The sequence below is a fragment of the Bos mutus genome, chromosome 9 (genome assembly GCF_027580195.1).
Source record: "Bos mutus isolate GX-2022 chromosome 9, NWIPB_WYAK_1.1, whole genome shotgun sequence".
Classification (NCBI taxonomy): Eukaryota; Metazoa; Chordata; class Mammalia; order Artiodactyla; family Bovidae; genus Bos; species Bos mutus.
The window spans coordinates 67,623,895-67,648,114 of NC_091625.1; the positions used below are offsets into that span (position 1 = coordinate 67,623,895).

A 24,220-nucleotide genomic window follows, 5' to 3' on the forward strand; every position below is an offset into this window, starting at 1 on the left:
AATGTCATAAAACAAGGCAAAGAGGAGTGAGTTTAGAGCTCAGAGACAGCAGAGAGATCCTTGGCACAGCTGATCTCTGAAAATGATGTATTCCAAGATCTTAAATAACATTTTAGTAATTCACTTAAATTTTCATTTAAATTCAAGGAGCTTTGAGCTCTAAATCAGAAGCAGAAAGCCTTAAGGAATAGAAGACGAGATATGTGGATGAGCAGCAAATTGAAAATTGCTGCTGAGATGAAACAAAAAAATTATTGAAAAGAAGCTAAAAATGCAATGCTGTAATTAAAATAAGCATTGATGTTATATACATACAACAGAATTTTCACTGTGTTAGGATAGCAAGGACAAAATGGAGAACAAATTTGAGAGGCAAATAGGGAGATGACTACAGAAGACATTAGTAAATTATAGATTTGACAGATAGAAATTATGTACTTCAAGAATTACAGGTGATTCTGAAGAAGAAAATTGATAAATTAGAACAGAAGTAAAAATCAAAAACAAAGTTGAAGAAATAGTACTGAATTAAAAAACAATTGTATTCTCAAACTGAAAGAGTTCACCATATTCCAGTAAATTAATTTTTTAAAAGACTCAAACTTGTATAAATTTCTAACAAGATATCATATTATGTAAATTATGAGAATATATCTAGGAATATCTATATATATATACTAGATATATATATATATATCTAGTATATCTAGGAAGAAGAAAAAAAGGTTACTGGTAAGACACTTCAAATTGGGCCTGTCTGCAAAACTTAACTCTAAAAAAAAACCCTAGTATCATTTTTCCTCTAAATTCTTCCTGGCTTCCCCACATCTGGTTTGGTACTTTTTGTATACTCTCATAGGATTTTGCACTTCGCCTATTATATCATGCTTATTCCATTGTGTTATATTTATATATTCTTTCCCTTGATTAAACTGTAATATATGTCTCTAAACACTAAATGCTGTAAAAAGGAAATGATAAGGTAAAATGGCTTTGTCAGAAGTTCACTCTTTGAAACAAGAGGTGTTTGAAGAAAATCTATACCTAACTCCTCCTCACCACAAAGAGAGAAAATGCAGTTTCTTTCTTATTCAATAGCTTTATGGTTTCTGGACACTCATATATTTTAGTAAGTGCAGGAAGCAATTTTAGCATTATGTTCACCAGTGTTTCCCAAGCGACTCAGCTAGAACAGTACAAAGCATATAACAGACACATGATTAATATGTACTTAATGGAAGCATAGAAGCATTAGAATTAAAATTTAAAGATATTGCCTGTGAAATGGTATTAATTGTTGCTATTTTCATCTCCTCTGTAGGCTTGTAACTGCAGCTCAGTAGGCTCCTTGGATTTCCAGTGCGATCTAAACACGGGCCAGTGCAAGTGTCATCCAAAATTCTCTGGTGCAAAATGTACAGAGTGCACTCGAGGTCACTGGAACTACCCTCACTGCAGTCCCTGTGACTGCTTCCTGTCAGGGACTGATGACTCAACCTGTGATTTAGAGACTAAAAAATGCTCCTGCATCGATCAGACTGGGCAGTGTACTTGTAAGGTATGCGCTGCTGAAATTTAGGAAGGAAAAAAAAACCTTACTCAGTTCTATGTGCATTGCTGTTTTAACTTCAGTTATTTATTCCTGCATCATTAAGCTGAAAAGAAGGACATACGAAAATTCATTGCCAGACGCAGAGACTTTTCCTGATATACAGATAAGCACTGCTTTTTAAGAACTTATTTTCAACCAGAACCCAATTTTTTTTTTCCCTAGCTCAAATGAATGATGTATTTTCGAAAGTAAAGTTTAGTTTCTTTTTACGTATTTACTTTTCTTAAACAAGAATAATCTGGAAGGGAAAAGAAGTCAGTTCTCTTAAGCATCACTAGAGAAAACCACAGCTAAATGATAAAGTTTATTTAAAAAAAAAATTACTCTTCAAATTAACCCACAATCACTGTACACTGAAAAATATATTTACTGCTGTGGAAGTTCAGTAAAATTTCTTCAAGTATAAACACTGACATTACAAACAGTGACTGTATGCAAATTCCAGCCCTCATTAATACTGCTAAATGATGTAGAAAAACAGTTGATTAAAAATGATAAGAAGGATTTTTTCCCCCTAAGATATTTCTGGAAAATCAATCCCAGGATAAATGCAGTAAAGACTGGGTCAGAAGCATTAGTATATTTTCAAGAAAAGTCTATGCAAAGAGGGTCCAAGGAAACAGGAATGTGAAATCTGGAGGGGTTGTGAAGAGTCTTGAGAATTTAGGAAAATGGAAGCTTCTGCCATTAAAAGTCCTAGACAAAACAAAAAGTATGATGGTGCATTATTACATATTATGGTTATATATTATATTTAATACATGCTATATGTGTGTATATTCAGCATTCCAAAATAACTATATGAATCTATATTTTAACATCTTTCTTGCTTTTCACAACTTTGCATCACATCAAAGTTTGGGAATCAGTGGAATTTCATTTCACTTTCAAAATTCTAATGACTCTTTCATAATCCTCACAGTGGAATAGTAGGAAATGTGCTGCTTAAATGTAAAAGAAAATAATATACAATATTCTTAATAATGTATGTAGTTATAAATAAAGTGTTTTTTTAGACCAATGACATGCTAACAAAGAGATTATCTACTCTGCTATTTGAGATGTGAATTTAATATTCAGTGTTCTTTTATTTATTTTTTGTTTCATTTTCTTTAAAACATTCTCCTGTTATTTATTCTTGAGTTTATTTCTCTCACAACTTCCCCATATGGACTCTGAAGAACTCTCCTCTTTCTTCAGGTGAATGTGGAAGGGATCCACTGTGACAGGTGCCGGCCTGGCAAATTCGGACTTGAGGCCAAGAACCCACTTGGCTGCAGCAGCTGCTATTGCTTTGGTGCCACTACTCAGTGCTCTGAAGCAAAAGGACTGATCCGTACGTGGGTGAGTAAGGACCTGCTGAGCCATGTAATGGTATAACGTTAGTTCCTGCTGGTGTCTTTTAGCCAGGCACCAAGGGACAGGAGGAAATGGCAAAACGTTTAAGTAACCTTTTCCCCTGTGCTCATTTAGAACTGGTAGAGGGGCCATGTGCCATTAGATGATTGGAGTAGACACCTTTTTTATTCTTTCTTTAAAAGTATTCACTTACTGTGGATAAGGAAATAGATGCCAAGTGAGCAAGGAAAACATTATAAGGGAAATGTTATGTCTGGGGATGGGAAGAAGCTGCCTTCTGCAGAGTGAGAGCATTAGAGCAAGAAAGTAGATGTGTGCTCATGTAGTGAAAATCTGAACTGGTTGCTCATTTATTCCAACCAGCCTTAGAGAATTGTCACTCGTTAGGATGGAAAAATGTTCATTTTTAACCTTAATTTTCCTTTAACCCTTCCTACTTTTCAACTCTGCTTTTTGTTAGTGTGAAAGACCAGTTGCACAGATGTTGTAGATTTCCCTAGGCAAACAAGTCCAAAGGGTTTATCGCCTCTCCTGTCTTCATTGCCCATGAGTTATGTTTCTCATGAGAACACTTCATCATATGGGGACAGGGCCACAGATAGACACACAGTCCTTTTAGAGGAGGCCTCCAAAGACTTACACTTAACACCCTGCTGTGTTTTTACCCCACACAGGTAACGCTGAAGCCTGAGCAGACCATCCTGCCACTGGTGGATGAGGCCCTGCAGCACACAACTACAAAAGGCATCATTTTTCAGCATCCGGAGATCGTTGCACACATGGATCTGGTGAGACAAGAGCTCCATTTGGAACCTTTTTATTGGAAACTTCCAGAACAATTTGAAGGAAAGAAGGTAAGGACAAGAATGTTGAAGTCACATGAGAGCAAAATGAAACATGTTTTTAGAATAAGGCTATTCGGAGATTTATCTAACTCATCATTTCTCATTTTATTTTGTCAGTTGATGGCCTATGGCGGTAAACTCAGGTACACCATCTATTTTGAGGCTAGGGAAGAGACAGGTTTCTCTACATACAACCCACAAGTTATCATTCGAGGTGGAACTCCTGCTCATGCAAGGATTATCATCAGGCATATGGCTGCTCCTCTGATTGGCCAATTGACTAGGCATGAAATTGAAATGACAGAGGTAAGGTGGTTAGGTGTTGGGTGCCATGTTGCCAATGCATTTGCACTGAGTTTCTTCACAGTGGTTTCTTTTCTCGTTAACAGAAAGAATGGAAATATTATGGTGATGATCCTCGAATCAGCAGAACTGTGACCCGTGAAGACTTCCTGGATGTACTATATGATATCCATTATATTCTTATCAAGGCTACATATGGAAATATCATGAGACAAAGCAGGTAAACTATAATAAATATCCAAGTTAGTTTCTTCTTCTCGAGTCTATAAGAAAGATCAGTGAGATGTCAGACAAGAAAGATTTAGAAGTTGGGTTGCTAGTGTGATGATAGAAGACTAGTCAAGAATGACATCCAGGTCACCTGGTGTGAGTTATCACCACCATTTCCCCAACAAGAGACACAGAACCAGAAGCAAGATTAAGGGTGCAGATATTGAACTGATCCTCAACATGGTGAATTTCAGATGCTAAGCAAAAATTCAGGAGAAGATGTCCTGCAAGGTAGAGAGAGTTTGCTGCTGGGCTATAAATACGTTGTGAGATTGCTGAGAAAGTGTCCTCCTTCAACCCTCAGGGGAACTGGGCAGGGCCAAGTTGGTCCTGTCTCTTCCAACCATATGCATTACACACTCCAGTGTGTAATACGATATAGCCATCTTCCCTCTGCCATTCGCACCTGTTCACTCCAATGTGTAATATGATATAGCCATCTTCCCTCTGCCTTATGATGTGAAAAGACTGGGGATCACATTGAATAAGAAAGTACACAGAAGAAGAGCAAAAATGACTGTCATGAAAGCCAAAGGATGAGGATACTATAAAGGTGTGGGTATGGTCTTTTAATGACCCAAAGAGGACAATTAAAATGAAGCTCTTTGAAAGTTAGAATCACCAGTAACAATTACAATACCAGTTTTAGTGAAGTTCTAGGGCAGTAAGAGCCTCAAAGTTTTGAGGAATGAATGGGACACAATGAATCTAATATTATGAGTGGAGACTATTGTTTTCTGTGAATAAAATTGTAAAAGGGAAGAAAGAGGTAATGTCAAAGGTCAAGGGCTGATTGTTTAATCTGAGAGACAAGTAAGCATGTTTATATACCATGGGACCGGGGAGGGGGAAGAATTAGCAGCAAGATATACATAAAAATGATAGAATAAAGAGAAAATAAATAATGGAGAAGTTGTGGTACTTCAACATCGTGAGTACACGTTTACTTGAGGTCATGTGCCTCAAGTATAACGAAAACTTATCTAATGAGATAGAATGAGGAACTGTACAGATGTAGCTAAATGTTTACTGTGGAGGCAGAAAGTTGAGATTATACACATAGTCTCAGTTTCTCTGGCGTGTTAGTGTCTCTATTATAAGAATATGAAATCAATAGATGTTTAAAAATAATCTTATGTAACAAAATAGTAGATCAGTGCAGGAAAGCAAGAGAAAATTATGAACCCTCTCATTTGACAAATCAATGAATCTAAAAATACCATGTTTCAAATGTTTCCATTATTAAGCATGTGGCAGAAAATCCTTTCTTTATTGCAGAAGATCCATATTGCTCTTCTGATTATACCAGAAGTAGAGACCAAATCAAGGACCAAAATTCACTTTCAAGTCTGTATTGCTTTGATTTCTTTTTCATATTTCTTATTTCTGACAGGATATTCTTTTTTTTAATCGTAGATCTTTGTTGGTTATCTATTGATACTTTAAATATAAAAATGTGTATATGTCAATCCCAAGCAGGAGATTCTTTCCATGAAATAATTTTAAAAAGCATGAACCAAAATATCTTGTCAATTATATTGTTAATTATTTTAGAATAAAAAATATAAATTAGGTGACAGAAGCCAAACAGGTTCACATGTTGTAGAAGAAAGCAAGTAACCTTGTGAGTGTGCAAATATGTTATTTTGAAAATTGTTCCCTGCTTAATAAAAAAAGTTTGCTAGCACACAGAATATTTTGTTAGTAGATCTGTTAGAAATGATGTTGTCCTGCATTTTTCATCATGCTTTTTTCACCTCTCACACTGATCCCACCTTTCTGCACCTTAAGACTGCTTTTTCCCATAAGTCCCTTTCTCTTATCACTTTATTTCATATACCTCACTAGATAATATCCTTTGGCTTAGGATTTCCTTTTTAAAAAACACTAAAATAAGTAAATACTTCACTTTTTCTAGAGTCAATAAAAACTAGAGTGAACACCTAGTAACGATAAAAACAAATAAACAGTGGATCAGCACTTGATTTTGTAAGACAAAGAATTTTGACAAAGATCAGAAATATGTTTGAGTCTTCCTCTCAACATAGTTAAGACAGAACCCCACTTCTTTATTCAGTTACAAATTTAGAAAGTCTCAGAAGCAAAGAGTTTTTTATACATGTGATTTGAGATTCCAACTTTGTACATGTTAACGCTGAAATTTCCTTTTTTCTTTGCTTTTGTACTCTCCTACAAAAATTTATTTGAAGATCTTAACAACTTTGTTTTTTAGTATTCATTTACATAGAAGTCTGAATTTGGCTAATTCCCTGATTCAGGCAAAACAGTCAGTCTCTCATTCCCCAGGGGAAAAAAAAGATAACGTGTTGCAGAAATGTCTATTGCTAACACCATTCAGGTTCCATTTGATTTTTAAATACTCACTAGTCTGTTGTGTGTGTGTATGTGCCAGAGAAGGGAAGATGATGCTAGTAACTCCTCAGGTTATAGAATACCGTGAGATAACAGCAGAGATGATTTCTCAACAAACACCAGGTTACCTTCTTACTCCAGAGAATGCAGAGTCCTCCTTAAAGGAGGGGAGTGGCTTATTTACATATCACAAATGCTGTGCATCTACAAGAAGAGGAGAATGAAATCTGAATTTTAACTGAACATGTGTTTCATAAAGGCTGGCTGGTCTTCAGATCCCAGATTACAATAGGAGCCAAATCAGAATGTGCATTCATAATTCAGTACCAATAAAACCTACCTATGCTTGTTATAAAGTTTATGATTCAAGCTCCTTAAGCTTTTAGAGGTGCCTTTTATTGAAGCAAAACTATTCATTGTCTCATTTAAAAGTTTATTTGCAGAACATTTCATGTTACCAGTTAGTCAGTCATGAAATAGTCTGAGTTTATGGACTGCATATATTTTTAATGTATAATTTCAAATTACTGCAAAAGGTATCAGTATTTTCACTGTGAATAATTTTTTTCAATTACAAGGACCTTTCCACCAATAGGAAATGTGGATTAAGTTAGTTGAAGGAAAGACTAATTTGAGAGGTTCTTTATCTTCAGAAAGAGATCAATATTACTGTATTATGCTCAAGCATTGTTTTCTAGGTGGTTTTCTAAAGTTCTTGAAAGAATGTTCAGAGATTCAAGAGCAAGAAATTGGGACCAGTTGCAAAGTAAAAGCAATTTCACTAGTAATGACCGGAGATTTGCCAACAGAGAATGACCTTGAGTTGTCTCTTTGAAAGAATGAAAATATCTAATTAATTGGCCATGTCTACCTGAAGCCACTCACATTTTTAGAAGCGGAGGGAAAACTCTTTATAATAACTTCTCAACAGGACATCAGACATCTAATTTCCCAAACACTTTATGATTTATGTGAATATTTTGCTAATGTGGAATCTCACCCTTTGAGGAAGCAAAAATGCAGGAGTAAGATGTGGAACATGGAGCCCCTAAAATTTAGCAGCTCCAAAACAATAGAATGAGTTTGTGGTTGTTAACAAAACCTTGGGAAGACCCTTCTTGCAGGATTGAGTATTTGCTAGGTAAGCTTAATTTACTGGTACTGCCATCTAAGTATTTGCTCACTGTTTCCAGGATTTCTGAAATCTCAATGGAGGTAGCTGAACCAGGACGCATCACAGCAGTGACTCCTCCAGCTCACTTGATAGAAAAATGTGATTGTCCCCCAGGCTATTCTGGCTTGTCCTGTGAGGTAAGCTGGCTCCAACTAACCTGCTTAAGCCCGGGCGACTTACTTAACCAGCTGAATGGAAATACTCCCAGGACCACCTTTAATGCAGTCGGTTTTACTTTCAAGCATACCTTCAACCTACTTTATTTGATCTTCCACTCATAGTATGTGATTGCAGTAAGAAGAAGATGATGTTATTGTTTGCTAGAAGTTGGACTCATGACTCAAGGGAAATATTTAATAAAAATTAAAAGATTTGTAAAAATATGAAACAGGAAATAATGTTTTCTTAAGGCCCACTTACTGCATCTGATCTGTTTTCTTGGCACTTTTTTATGAACAGTGAGAGACATTGAAACTTCAGTGATTATGAGATAAGATTATATTGGGATTTGAGAGAATTTGAGAGATTGTTTTAAAATACAGTATGTCAGAACTTAGGCAATAAATATCAGACTTTTCCCTTTAATATAGGCTTCTCAGAAGGACATATAGCTGGCACTGTTCCAGCAGTGCCACTCTCCTTCAGTCATTGTATTTTTAAAACTGCATTTGTTACTTTCTGAGGTATTCCTTTGACTATCTTCAGAACCGGTGAATTTTCTAGATCTTTACTTTGTGGTGGTGGTTTAGCTGCTAAGTCGTGTTCAACTCTGCCAATGGACTATAGCCCACCATGCTCCTTTGTCCATGAGATTTCCCAGGCAAGAATACTGGAGTGGGCTGCCGTGTCCTCTCCAGAGGGTCTTCCTGACTCAGAGATGGAACCTGGCTCTCCTGCATTGTAGGCCAATTCTTTACCAACTGAACCAATTTAACTGTTAAAAATATTAAATCTTAATAGTGCTGTACTAAGTCACTTCCATGAAATTAAAAGACTCTTGCTCCTTGGATGAAAAGCTATCACCAACCTAGACAGCATTTTAAAAAGCAGAGACATTACTTTGCCAACAAAGGTCCATCTAGTCAAAGCTACAGTTTTTCCAGTAGTCGTGTATGGATGCGAGAGTTGGACTACAAAGAAAGCTGAGTGCTGAAGAATTGATGCTTTTGAACTGTGGTGCTGGAGAAGACTCTTGAGAGTCCCTTGGACTGCAAGGAGATGCAACCAGTCAATCCTAAAGGAAATCAGTTCTGAATATTCATTGGAAGGACTGATGCTGAAGCTGAAACTCCAGTACTTTGGCCACCTGATGCAAAGAACTGACTCCTTGGAAAAGACTCTGATGCTGGGAAAGATTGAAGGCAGGAGGAGAAGGAGATGACAGAGGATGAGATGGTTGGATGGTATCACCAACTTGATGGACATGAGTTTGAGGAAGCTCTTGGAGTTGGTGGAGGACAGGGAAGTCTGGCACACTGTGACTGAACTGAAGTCACTTCAGTCACATCCAGCTCTTTGCAACCCTATAAACCAATCTAAGAAGAAAGAATTTGTGCTATAGAGCTGGAGCAAGCCATGGAGGCCCCTCCCAGGCCAGCCAGTTGCTGCACTGAGGGGTCTGACGGAGAGGGACCGAGTGTGGAGGCAGTTACTAGGGTCTTGGGGATTTACCAGCTGAAGCCAAAGCAGGTTTATAAGCTGCACAAGGCTAAACTGTAGCCTGCCAGGCTCCTCTGTTCATGGAATTCTCCAGGCAAGAACACTGTAGTGGGTTGCCATCTCCTTCTTCAGGTGGATCTTCCCAACCAAGGAATCAAACCGGGTCTCCTGGGTACTCCTGCATTGCAGGCAGATTCAGGGTATGATCTAGGGAAAGGTGGAATTGCTGACAACCTGGCCTGGGTTTGAATCTCTACTTCATTGTATACTAAGACTGAGACCTTGTGCAGCTTATAAACCTGCTTTGGCTTCAGCTGGTAAATCCCCAAGACCCTGAGTAACTGCCACCACACCCGGTCCCTCTCCTTCAGACCCCTCAGTGCAGCAACTGGCTGGCCCAGGCAGGGCCTCCACAGCTTGCTCCAGCTCTACAGCACAAATTCTTTCCTCTTAGATTGGTTGATGGCCCCCCCACACACCAGTTAGATATTTTTAACATCTCTCCCATCTACTGCCCAAGAATCACAGAAAGACTAAATGAACTAGAACTTAAGCACTTATCACAGTGCCTGGTGGAGTCATTATTAGTTAATGTGGTTAATAGTATTATTACTGGAATAAATAGTTTACATCAGTGTATTTATTTATAAATATAGTGGACCCTTGAACAACTTAGAACTGCCTGGATCCACTTATGTATGAATTTTTTCAGTAAATATACAGTAGGCCCTCCACCAGTTTCCATTCCATGGATCCAACCAACTGCAATCAAAAATTCCATCTGTGGTTGCTTAAATCCACTAATGCTGAATCCATGGATATGAGAGAGCCGAGTCAGATTTCAGGATCAATGGAGACTCCTGGAACTAATCTCCTGGCAGATAATGAGGAAGGACTATAATTTTGTATAGCTTTTGTAAATAGGATTTGAGAAGTTCTATTAAGTATGGTTTGCAAGGCAGGTGAAATACAACTTTAAAACAATGAACATGACTCTCCTGAGAGGTGGCATGGTATGATGAAAATAGAAAGGCATTTGGTTTGGGTGAATCCTGCCTAACTCCTCCAGATGAACAGGGCATTGGCTTTTTGTTATTGGACTTTGGGTTTTTTTTTTTAACTTGTACAATCATCATGTGGATTAATGTAAATGAAAATATAAATATAAAATCTCCATTGTAAATTGAAATGCCATTCAACTTAGCTATCATCATATGAATTTCACATAGTCATAAAACCATTTCATAAGAATAACTGTAAATATCTGTGAAATATTTTTGGAATAAATTTTTAGCTCTGTGACTGCTCTGAATGGCAATATTTATTTGAATGAACAAATAATCCATCTCCTTATTGTCATAACTCCTTCATACACATGTATACTTTTGCACATACACCAGTAACCATATCCCTGGAATAGGAAATGGCAACCTGCTCCAGTATTCTTTCCTGGAAAATTCCATGGACAGAGGAGCCTGCTGGGCTACAGACCATAGGGTCACAAATAGTTAGACTCAACTGAGTGACTTAGCACAATAAGTATGTTTATTGTACTTAAAATCACAACCCAATATGTGTGAAATATCAATATGTACACACAGTGGAGATGTGAAAAAATGAGACAGTGAAAAAGGCACATACAGAATATGCTACCTTTACAATGAGCATGAAAAAAGATAAAAGAAAGAATTTGAGATTTTTCTAGACAAAAGGTGGAATTTTATTTATCCCAAGGAATGTTGGCCTGCACTGCTGTCTCACTGTGTGACCTTGGTCAATCCCTTAATTGCTATCGGCCTTAGTTATTATATAGTTAGCCAATCTATAAAATTACAGGTTGGATTTTGTAGTTCCAACATTCTCTGGTTCTACGATATTATTTTTCTATACAACATATTGAGTAAGTAATCAAGATTGACCTTTAGATATCTCGAAAAGAAACTCACTACAGCTATGTTTTCTGCATTTATTTAAAAGAATACTCTTCCCTTATAAAGAAAAATATTAGCAAAGAAGCAAATGATTTTAATGCAATCTGCTTTCACACACACACACACATGCACACACCTTCCATTCCAGATTTTAAATGTTAAAACTCATCTTATTATAATCAACAAGCTTTTAAATAGTATATTCTAAAATGTACTTTCCTATTAATTGTAGTAAATTTCCATCATTATATGAAAATATAAATTAGGACAAATAAAGCAAATATTATATGAAAAAAATCGAGAAAAACTAGACATACATACAAACTATGATCTGCATTGGTGGCTTCACCTATGTCCTGTGAATTTCACTTAAAGTCCTATGGACAGACAATAATTACAGTAATATCTTTAGTGGCAAGATTAGAGAATAAAGACCAATCTCTTATAATAAGGTACCTGAGGTTTTCTCCACAACCCATTGCCTCTAATCCATTATGCATCTTGTTTATAATTCATCTTGATTCTAAAGTGTAATTACTCAGGCATAAAATCTCATCATCAAAGCAAGAACTAAGGACAGGTTTAAAATAATACATCCCATTCTAGTAACATATGCTTTGGGTCGTGAATACACAAAGCAATTCCTTTACAATATTTTCACCAAATGTAAGGTATTCTAGAGACATATGCATTTACAAGCTACTCATTTCATGTTTTTATACAGAAATGTGGTTGCAAATAAACAAAATTAAGTGTTAGTTACCATACAGCCAGTTGTGAGGACCTAGCATTGTCTATTACCTGTAGGATTATAATACTATAGCCCTGTTCATTGAAAATGTCAGTTCTAGAAATGATTACTTTTTATAATTTATCATTAGAAGTAGAGACTGGGTTACCTTTAGATAGATATCAAATAAAAAACACAATTTCCTTATCACTTTTGCTGTTGTGGGAGCCATTTAGATTACCATACTTTACCTAAGCTGCTCCTCACTATTACCTCAGTTAACATTGTTTTCTCAACTGACCTAATCTCAAGTTAGGGTGCATGCAGAAACTGAAACTATTCGTCATTGAATATGTGGTTCTCTGCAATAAGACCATGGAAATCAGATATTCACAGATAATCTCTTGGTGATGTTTTGTTCATTTAATCATCTTTCCCCTTCCTTCATGTTTTAATAGTGCTTCTGACTCACGGCTAAATGGTTAGTATATACTGGATCACCTCTCACAAACTGTCAGGTGACTGCCAAAAATATGTTTTTAAATACTCAATGTATACCTATTACCAGCTCATAACACTCAAAAGACAAAATAGTAAGACTAGACTTTTTTTCTTATACATGCATGCTTCTGGGGATGTCCTTTACCATTTTCATTGTACATGGAAGGCCCAAAGACTCTTCATATTCATTAAATATTAAGGAACATGGTAGGGTAAGTGGCATACGTTGTAAGTGTGTTTCTCAATGCAGTAAAGAACAATCACCGTTGGCTTTTTTTTTTTTTTTTTTAGTATATTCTCAATGACTAAAAAGTTATCTGGAATAGAAACAACTCATTGATTTATTAAAAATCAAGCACTGCACACACACATCATCTCATTTAATCCTCACAGCAACCCTGTTAAAAAACACACACACAACTGACCATTTATTGAGAGCTTACTGTATCCTTCACAACGTTACGTGCATTCCCTAATATACTGACACCAACATTGAATGTATTGTGATTCTCATTTTATGGGTGAGGAAATGAAAGCCCAGGCAGGTTAGGAAACCTGCCTTTTATCACACAGTTAGAAGACAGTGAACAGCTATTTAAACCTGGCTCAAAAAACCTAGATACATGAATGTGTGCATGCATGCTAAGTCACTTCAGTCATGTCCAACTTTTTGTGACTCTATGGACTATAGCCTGCTAGGCTTCTCTGTCCATTGGATTCTCCAGACAAGAATACTGGAGTAGGTTGTCAGGTCCTTCTCCAGGGGATCTTCCCAACCCAAGGATCGAACCAACGTCTCTTATGTCTGCTGCATTGGCAGGCAGGTTCTTTACCACTAGTGCCACCTGGGAAGCCCCAGATACATTACTAGTCAGCCACTAAGTTCTGCAACACCCTTACATTCCAGGTGAGGAAACTTCAGTCCACAGTATTTAAAATCTGTACAAGTCATCTGTAGTAAGTGGTAGAACAGGAAATAAACCCAGGATTGTCTGATTGTAAAACCCATGTAAAGATACGAGAGAGTGTTTTTTACTAGCAACAGCAGAAGTGTCTATTTTTATTAAACTCTGAGGAGGACAGAGGGGTGTTGTGTAACCTCACACCTGGAGCATGTTGGCTTTCTACTTCCTTTGTCTCACATTCCCTTTTCTCCTCCCTCCCACATTTTTGTACAGTTCAGTTCTAACATTTTGATGGAATACCATATTATGAAGACAAACATGGAAGGAGAGCAGAAGAAAATTGAGCTCTGAATAATTTCTGCACAAGAGAAGAAGAGAATTTGGGAAAAGTTTGAGTTAAGAAAAAAAGGGATAAAATTAGGACCATGTTTATTTACTTGCCTTTCAATAATTTTTTTATTTTGTTCCAGAATGGATTTTTAAACAGGACTTTAAAAAGTAGCTATTATCTTTCCTCTTTTGTTCTCAACTCAAACATAATGATTCTCATGAATTTTGCCCTAGTTGACTGAGAAGAAAAACATCTGATTTTAAAAAGCATCCTCAGCAATGTGAAAAACAGATTAAAAAAGTACAAATAAGATCCACAAGAGTAGGAGATTAAAGAGGAATAAATGCATTTACATTCCTTTACAAAGTGTTTTAAATTTTTCTTGTATTGTGGAGTAGTTTTTTTTTTTTTGCTAACTCTTAGAAATTTGATCTGTAAAGACACACAATTAATCTGGAGTGTTAGAACTGTAGAAACTTCAGAAAACAACTGAGTTAATACATATGCTCATTTGTGGGATGAGGAAACCACATCTCAATGACACCAAGTGATTTGCCTGTATCCCTCAGGCAAAACAAACTTGGAAAATCAAGGTTTCTATATTCATTGATGTCACAGTGCCAGAGTCTGTATGCCCTTCAAAGACACACATTTCCAGCAGAGAGCGAGGAGCGTGCCAGTAATTCTCAATCCTGGCTGCTTATTAGACCCTCCTGTGAGTTTTACAACCAACACTGGCCCAGCTTTCCACCAATTATATGAGAATCTCTGGGGGCAGAGCCAGGTATCAGTATTTAAAGCTCCTCAGACGATTCTGTGTGCAGCCAGGGTTGAGAATCACAGAGACAGGCCTAGAAGCTTCCACATAGAGCTTGAGTTGAAGCCCAGACTTGTACTCCCCCTGGAGTGCTTTTCTACTTTGTCCTGCTCTTTCCAGAGAAGAGCCATAGCAATAAGAGAAATTGGGTATATTACAGTAAATTTCACCTGCCAGGGCTCCTTTAGATTTCAGTCCATAACACTGAATTGCATATGACTCCTCAATGAAAATGACCATCTCTTAATGTGATTCTTCTTGTAAGACTTGTTTTAAACTTCTGTTTGATTTAAAAAATAGAGCTAGGAACTCTCAGTTTGTGTGATCTTTAAAGACACCCCCCCAAGAAAATATACCAGTAAAATAACAGTAAGTATATGGGTATCCAAGGATGAAATCTATACAAAAAAAATCCAATTTTATTCTACAGTCAGCATGCACCAGAGTTGGAACAACCTACGCTGTGTAACATTTTTAAATACACCTTAGATTGTTGCCTCAATTATGCTTAAATGAATTCCTGAGCCATAATTTCCAGACCTTACTTGGTAACAATAGCAAAAACGAACCTTGATTTTGAATAATATGAATAAACTTATTCAAGTATCTGATTCTCCCACTATAAGATAAATAGGACTCCAAATATTTTGAATACTATTCCTGGTTCTATCAGCTTGCTCACATCCAGGACATTATTATATCTCATTAGAATTTCCTACAGACCAAGATAAAAGCAGAGAGAATCTTAAGTGCTTAATTGAAGTACTCTCACGTTATCCAAATCAAAACAAACAAGAGAGTGCAGATTATTGATCGTTTTCTTTTTCTAAGGAACCTCTACCTACTCCACCCTGGTTTGGTTCTTTTGGTCTAGAACCAAAAGAATGCAAAGGCATAAAGAAGTTCTTAATTTAATATTTTCCCCTGCTTATTCAGCAGTCACTTCTCTCATCAGTGGGAGCAAGATATCCTATGGAAAAAAGTTGACATGGATAACATCCCTTCATAATCTTTAGTGGAATCTGAAAAACTAGCTCCTACCTCTTACTCATAAATCAACAATGGCTGATAAATGCAGCAGCTTTGCATAATAAGAGATCTGAGCCCAGAACACAGGACTGTTCTCATTTCCTCTTCAGAGCAATGGGCTTTCTTCCAAAGAGCCAGTGATGTTTCTTGATAAATTTACATAATACACCCGAATGAAGATGGAAGCCTTGATTTTGCATGTGTCAGCTTTGTTAGCAGTTTCCTGTTTGCCCTCAGATTTTTATTGCAAGATGAAAAAAACTACACCATTTTATTGGTGGCCTGATATTCCCAAGACATGTAAAGCTCTTATTATTTTGAATTTCTTACTTTTATAGTCTTTAAATTATACCTATATAAATAATGCAACTGCAATACTTTTTATTATTTAATTTTTTGCTGAGTCTCATTGGACGTTTGCTAGCTACCCATCAAGCACAGTAGAGACAGCTTTTAGGTTGTCAAGGACACTGGGATTCTCTCTTTAGGCCATATGACAATTTTATTTAAAAACAAACTTCTTCCTCAAGAAAAAAGACTATGTGAAGTTTGCTCAGGCTGAGTGGTATTTGCAAATGACAACTTTCCTTTGCTAACATCTGATAACACAGATGCTGCCTGTATACTTGATGGACCAGGCAGAAATACACATTAGAAATCAAAAGTGACATTCACTGTTTGTAAGTGGTGTTGCCTTTCCCACTGATGGGACGAAAAATATCTTTCTTTTTTACTACTGAAGAACCCAAGTTTTGCTAAAGAAAGCTTTCCAAGTTGGCTCTCCTAATTGGCTCCTTTTTCTTTCAGACATGCACGCCAGGATTTTATCGACTGCGTTCTGAGCCGGGTGGCCGCACCCCTGGAGCAACCCTGGGAACCTGTGTTCCTTGTCAGTGTCATGGACATAGCAACCTGTGTGACCCTGAAACCTCCATATGCCAGGTATTCACCTGAGCCTTTCTTGAATAAAGCCCACGTTCTCGTTTCTCCTTACACATATTCATAAACTGAGTGCAGAGATCAGCTAACCTGCAGGGAACTTAATTGTATACATATATGTGTGAGTGTGTGTGTGTAAGAAATATTTGAAGAAAAGACATCGTGCTGCTGCTGCTAAGTCACTTCAGTCGTGTCCGACTCTGTGCGACCCCATAGATGGCAGCCCACCAGGCTCCCCCATCCCTGAGATTCTCCAGGCAAGAATACTGGAGTGGGTTGCCATTTCCTTCTCCAATGCATGAAAGTGAAAAGTAAAGTGAAGTTGCTCAGTCGTGTCTGACTCTTAGCAACCCCATGGACTGCTATGCATTTTAAAAAATAATTTAAAAATTATAACTGGAAAAATCACTGCTCATATCAAGAAATAGTATATTAATACCAACAGCATCTTAGACAAGTACCAGAATCGGAGAAGGCAATGGCACCCCACTCCAGTACTCCTGTCTGGAAAATCCCATGGATGGAGGAGCCTGGTAGGCTGCAGTCCATCGGGTCGTGAAGAGTCAGACATGACTGAACGACTTCACTTTCACTTTTCACTTTCATGCATTGGAAAAGGAAATGGCAACCCACTCCAGTGTTCTTGCCTGGAGAATCCCAGGGACAGGGGAGCCTGGTGGGCTGCCATCTATGGGGTCGCACAGAGTCAGACACGACTGAAGCGACTTAGCAGCAGCAGAATCACAAGGGTTTTTTTTTCTGATTATAATTAAAAATAAACTCTTTGTAAGAAATTAATAAATTATAGAAAAGTATTAAGGAAAAAAGTCATCAAAAATTCAAGATAGACATTTAATATTTAATGTGTTTCCCACCAATTTTATGTATTTGCTTATAAAGAAGATTTATATGATACCATAGGTGTAGTTTTATGTCCTGAATTTTTAAAAAAATGTACATATCATGAGCATATTATGTTGCTAGTCTTTACAATCTTTACAGTCTTTGATTTGATATCCCATAATTTAACTTTTTAAAGAATTTTTAATTGCTCTTTTTTTTTTTTTTTTTTATTGTTGTGATATTCCTGCTAAAACCCCATTTTCTCATCCCTGGAGCAATCAGGACTGTGGAGAAATTCAAGTTTTCCATGTCACCACTTGGGGCCCCCAAAATCTAATCCCACACAGCTCTGGGTATCTCTGCTGAATTCCTTCACCACCTCTTCTAGTCTTCTGAAACCCCCGTGGAGCCTTGTGGAACTCATGACCAGAAATCAGCAAAATCCCTACATAATCTCCCTCTTCCCTTGATTTCCTCTTCATTTGCTCAAAGTGAAACGCGGTTTCCCAACACATTGCTCCCCAGCCATGCTCTCAAGTGAAAGCCACTGTTTTTTCTCACACTCTTCATTCCCCTGAGCCTGAAGGTGGGGCCACTTTCATATCACCCTTTTCTCTTCTGTAACAACCCCCAGCTTTGAATCTCACGTCTCCATTCATTTGCCCACTGTACCTGCTTGTTGAAGCCACATTCTAACCCTCAGGTCACCTACCACATTCCTGGAAGATTTTTCATTTGCATCATTGCCATTCACTGTAGCACCACTTCTGTCATAATTCCTACTGATTCTGATGCCCATAAAATGAACTCCTCCACACCCTTAACTTTAGTGTCTTGTCCTCACTCCACGAGCCTTTCCAAGAACTTGTCATTATCAGGAACTGAGAGCTTCTATAGTCTCAAGGTAAACCATCCTCTCCTTTGACTGGAAATGGCTACCCATTCCATTATTCTGCCCTGGAAAATTCCGTGGACTATGTAGTCCATGGAGTTGCAAAGAGTTGAACATGACTGAGTGACTTCACTTTTCATTTCTTAATACTTCAGTGTCAACATTTTTAGTCTCATCATTGACATTCACATCTTTTATCGTTCCTTGTGACTCCCATGCCCTCACTTTCTAACCAGCTTAATATCCATGTGGAGAAGGCAATGGCACCCCACTCCAGTACTCTTGCCTGGAAAGTCCCATGGATGGAGGAGCCTGATGGGCTGCAGTCCATGGGGTCGCTGGGACTCGGACACGACTGAGCAACTTCACTTTCACTTTTCACTTTCCTGCATTGGAGAAGGAAATGGCAACCCACTCCAGTGTTCTTGCCTGGAGAATTCCAGGGATGGGGGAGCCTGGTGGGCTGCTGTCTATGGGGTCACACAGAGTTGGACACGACTGAAGTGACTTAGCATAATATCCATGAGCCTTCTTTATTATCGCTGCTTTGTAATGTTCATTTTTCTTATTACTACTCATTTACTGACCTGAACGATTAGTGTTCAGGTCTTCATTGTATTTGATTTATTAGCAGTGTTTGCTGCTCTGAGTCACCCATTCCTCTTGAAGCTTTTGTTCAGTTTAATTTTCTGGACATGGTATTCTCGGGATTTTCTTGGTAAAGTCTGCTCTTTGATAGTTTTCTTTTCTGTTTTCTCCTCATTACCTGAAATCAATACATTGATATTCCTAGGACAGAATCCTTGGAGCAATTTGCTTCTCTAACAATATTCATTCTCATGGTGATCTCCCCCAGGCAATGACTTTCAATATCTATACTGAGATTGCATAGTATTTACCATTATTTCTATGATTACATTTTAGATCCAACTTTTTAATCTTTCCAGAATTTATTATAATGTGGGGAGATAATTTTTCTTCAAATATGTTACTTTAAAGAAATATTTACTTAATAATATTTCCTTTTCTCCTTGACACATCATGGTGTCTGAATATATACTTATTTCTTTTACTCGTGTTAAGATATGTTTTAAAGAGCATCTATTCTTTTCTCCTTACATTTTAGTTCCTATTATAATGCCCTGATTACCTTCATTTTATGGTAAATTATAAATTCTAGTAAAGCAAGGCTGTTTGCTACACTTCTTTTTCTAATTTTCTTAGCTTATTGTACTTATATATTCTTTCAAATGACATTTTGATTCACTATTTCCTCTCTTCCCCAAAAAATAGCACTAGAATTTTTATTTGAAGTGTATTAAGCAGTTCATAAACAATCATCATCTTTACACTATTGAATTATCCTCCCTAAACCTTAAGAATATGATACTCTTTACTTTCAAACATTTTATGTTTCATAGTTTTTTTAGTATTACCTATATGGGCTATGCATTTCTTATGTTAAAATTATTGCCACGTATCTTACATTTTCTTATTAATGGTAAGCATTATATTTTTTATTTCAATGTATTTATTAACTGGTCATTACTGGTAAATATTGACAAAATAGATTTTTTACATGTTTTTTAACATTCAACTACTTTCTTTCTAGCTCTAGACATTTCTTAGTTGACTCAGTTATTTTTATATTTACAATATTTTCAAAAAACTATATATGTGTCTTCCTTGCCAGAGCTATCTCTCATATAATACTCACATAGTTTTGCTTTAAGTCTCAAAAAATGTTATATAGAAGGGTGGTCAGCTTCCTATCTTATTAATGATTTTAATAAGAATGACTCAGATCTTTTATCACAAAGTACAATTCTGGCGATTAGTTTAACGTAAATAATTTTCATCCTATTAAGACAACTTTTTATTCCTGACTTCTTAAAGACTATCTTCTTTCAATCAAGACAGAATATGGAAATTTATAATATGCTTATTTGTGAGGACTGGAGTGGAGGTGTAGATACTAACCATCCTTGAATTCTTGAAATAATTGTCATTTGGTTTAAGGGTAATGTTTTTTCCCAACTTTCTGGCCAGTAAAATTCAATAGATAATTTCAGAGGTGGTTAACATACATTCTTAAGTGAGAATTAAATACATTTTTCTTTCTTATGCTATCTTCACTGTAAATTATAATAGTAATGTCACTCCATATGATGCTGGGAAAAATTGAGGGCAGGAGGAGAAGGTGGGCGGCAGAGGATAAGATAGTTGGCTAGCTTCACTGACTCAATGGACATGAGTTTGAGCAAACTCCAGAAGATGGTCAAGGACAAGGAAGCCTGATGTCCTGCAGTTCACAGGGTCACCAAGAATCAGACACAACTTAGCAACTGAACAACAATGAATAATTTAGAAGTCCTCATAAAAGATACAGTTTAATTTCATTTTTATTTCAGATAAAAGTTGTATTTATACTGTCCGTACTCTTTTGACCAACTGATTATTATAACCACTTTTGGGCCAACAATTCTTACTGTAAGCTCTATTTTCTGAGATATCCCTATGTGAAATCAAAATAAATACATAAATGCATCAGACATACACAGCTAGTATAAATTATTGTGGTCTGAATTTTTATGTTTTCCATCAGGGAGCTTACAACTTTTGAGGTTAGGCAACTTTGCTCATCTTTGAAACACTTCATGAGACAAATAGGAAATAACTATGATTACTCCAATGCTATATCTGAAGCAACTGAAGCATACAGATTTCTTTACTATTTTTACTGTGTTTCCCAGTTAAATATCATATCCACTACACAGTGCAATACCCTCTATGTTGGCATGGTGGTTATAAACATGACTCTGGTCGGACTGCCTTGATTCAAATTCTGGCTTCATCCATTATGGGCTGTGTAAGCTTAGTCAACTTATTTAACCTCAATGGCGTCTTAATTTCCTCATTTATAAAATGAAGATAATAATAGTACTGAATCATAGAGTTTTTCTATGGATTCAATGAAATGCTAGGTAAAAGGCTTAGAACATTACTTGGCACATGATAAGCTCTATAGTAGAAGTTATGGCTATGATGATTAATGATAATAAAGATGTTAATTACCATACATATTATCCACCATTTATAGTCTAAGAACCAGATGATAATTAATCAAAAATTATTGTAAAAAGCATTGCTATATCTAATGCTATGCCAGATTTTCTCTTATCTTGTTTTTTCTTTTCCTTTATTCCTTTCTTCAGAAATAAAGAGTAGAAAAATACTGTAGAAAATTTCACAAGCTAAACATTTCACCTGTAAAATAAAACTCACATCACTTTATAACTACCCTCTTAATAATTCTTAATGACACTTACAAGAGAGCTGTTGCTTCTTCGTAGATGCTAATAAATCCTACACATAGGCATGTTATTACCAATATCTAAGTTACCATTGCCTCTTAAGGAAAACTTTCTTCAAAATGAAATAGTAAAACCTACAAAATATTGAACCTCATGCCAGAAGGGGGAGAAGAGGTAGGTGATTTAATACTGATCCATACACACACACACACATACACACACACGCACGCAATCATAAAAATAGATAAGATAGTCAGAGTTTTAAGAGTTTATATAACACATCTATAGCTTTGTCTTTTTATACACATATATATTCTCATTGAATTTTCACTAAACCTATAGTCAATATTGGGCTTCCCAGGTGCCACTAGTGGTAAAGAACCCAGGAAACATAAGAAACACTGGTTCGATCCCTGGGTTGGAAAGATCCCCTGGAGGAGGAAATGACAACCCACTCCAGTATTCTTGCTTGGGAAATCCCACAAACAGAGAGCCTAGCAGGCTATAGTCCATAAGATCACAAAAAGTAGGACATGACTGAGTGACTTACATAGTCAATATTATTTCTCCAACATTTTACATGGGAATATTGAAATCTCAGGTGGCACAAATAACTTTCTCAAGACTAAACAAGTTGTGAAAATATTATTTTTACTCTATCACAATTCTTATTTTAAAATGAAAGGATAAAGTAAATCTCTATCATTGACCTGCTGTGTTGTCTGTAACACTCAGTCTCCATGGTTAAGCAATTAGTTCCATCTTCAGTAAACTCATAACTAGAATCTACTGTGTTTAAGTCTTTTTAAAATAAACCTTATCTTATTTAATCTATCTTACCAAGGTAGAAATTATTAGTATTTTATTACAACTCTGAAAATTAATCCTAAAAAATTTTAAGTAACTTACAGAGCCTTCAGTAAAAAGTATTAGAATCAGGTTTCAAATCTAGTACAAAATAATACTTGCTGATTATGGGTGAGAGTAATCATACTTTTAGCTGATTGAATGAGTGTGATTTTGAAGGTCCAGGTGAATTTTACCCCAGTGTATTAATAGAATCTGCAATGTGATTAAGAGCTGTATATGAAAAAAATTTGCAAAATCATGAAAATATGAAATTTGTCACAGGATGGAGAACAATAAAGTGTCATACCATGTTTTAAAAAGGAAAGTAGAATGTAAGAAACAGATTGAGTTTGATCTCCAGTGAAACATAATGTTTATTAGCTATCAGAATAGGTTCCCTTAAAATAAGACGTATCAGGCTAATTGCTTGAGTTACGATGTATATAATAACATCTGAGACCATAGTTCCATGATTCTCAGTATAATTTCACATTCATCAGAGAATGTAATAAATGATGTGTCAAACTTAGTAAAAAAGATTAACAGCTACTATGTGTCCAACTTTATGTATGTACCAGAACCAGGGCTTGCCACTGTAGATAATCTTTTCTCATTTATTCTTACAATAAATTGATGAGAAAGGATTATTCCTTCTAATACAGCTGATAAAATGATGCTGAGAGAAATTAAATAATTTGCTTAAGTCATAAGCCTAAGAGTCAGATCTATGGTTCAAACTCTGGTTTGTTCAGATGGGCATTTGATAGAACATTTCATTATATGCTCACAAACAGGGCTGAAAATATAGGCCAAATAGTGATCAGTTAACAGGTTCAGTGGATGTAGAAGCTGCTAAACAGCATAACCTAGAATAAGCTCTAGAGATGTCTCCATTGATGAGGCATAGGATTTGTGTTTGACCCCGTCATGTTCAAAATCTTTTTCAGTGATTTGAATGAAATCTATCAAATATTCAGATGATGTAAAGTGTTGGATGCTGTCAATAATCAAAAAGAGCCTGGCAGGTAGAATTATGAGCCACAATTAACAAGGTTAAATTAATAGAGTAGGTTTTGAACTTAGGCTCACTTGTTTATTCATTCTTGAGGCATTTTTTAATAAGTATTACCATGTTCAGGCATAGTGGTGGGTTCTGGGAATATAAAGATAAGGAATGTGTGGGTATTGCCCTCTAGGAATTTATATACTAGTGTTTAAGGTAAAAAACAGAGGGAATGACACATAATAGCAATTTCTATGAAATAGGAGTTCTTATTTTACTATATAGATTCACTTGTATAAGATCAAGATCAAGGATGGAAGTATGTTAAATATATTTGTGAGATTTAGAATCTCTATTTTAAGAGAAATTCTGACTAATCAGGGTTGTTAACTGTTTAGCTCGAAAAAAAGATTTAGGAAGTAATAATGTACTTAAGATATTTGAAGACTTTCCCTGGGAAATGGAAATTAGACTTAATCTGCATAGCTTCAGGAGGCAGAGCTTGGGTCCCTAATTGAAATTAGAGTGAAACGTTTTCAAT

The 24,220-nt window shown here is 36.4% G+C and overlaps 1 protein-coding gene across 1 annotated transcript in view; it reads left to right on the forward strand.

Annotated features, from left to right (window-relative positions):
* Positions 1-24,220, forward strand: part of LAMA2 (laminin subunit alpha 2) — a 707,066-nt gene that overhangs the window by 476,024 nt on the left and 206,822 nt on the right. Inside the window, exons 23-29 of the mRNA XM_070376649.1 lie at positions 1,322-1,558; positions 2,813-2,956; positions 3,646-3,825; positions 3,934-4,122; positions 4,206-4,339; positions 7,956-8,073; positions 16,647-16,781. Of these exons, the coding sequence (XP_070232750.1) occupies positions 1,322-1,558; positions 2,813-2,956; positions 3,646-3,825; positions 3,934-4,122; positions 4,206-4,339; positions 7,956-8,073; positions 16,647-16,781 (1,137 nt within the window). The remainder of the gene's footprint in view (positions 1-1,321; positions 1,559-2,812; positions 2,957-3,645; positions 3,826-3,933; positions 4,123-4,205; positions 4,340-7,955; positions 8,074-16,646; positions 16,782-24,220) is intronic.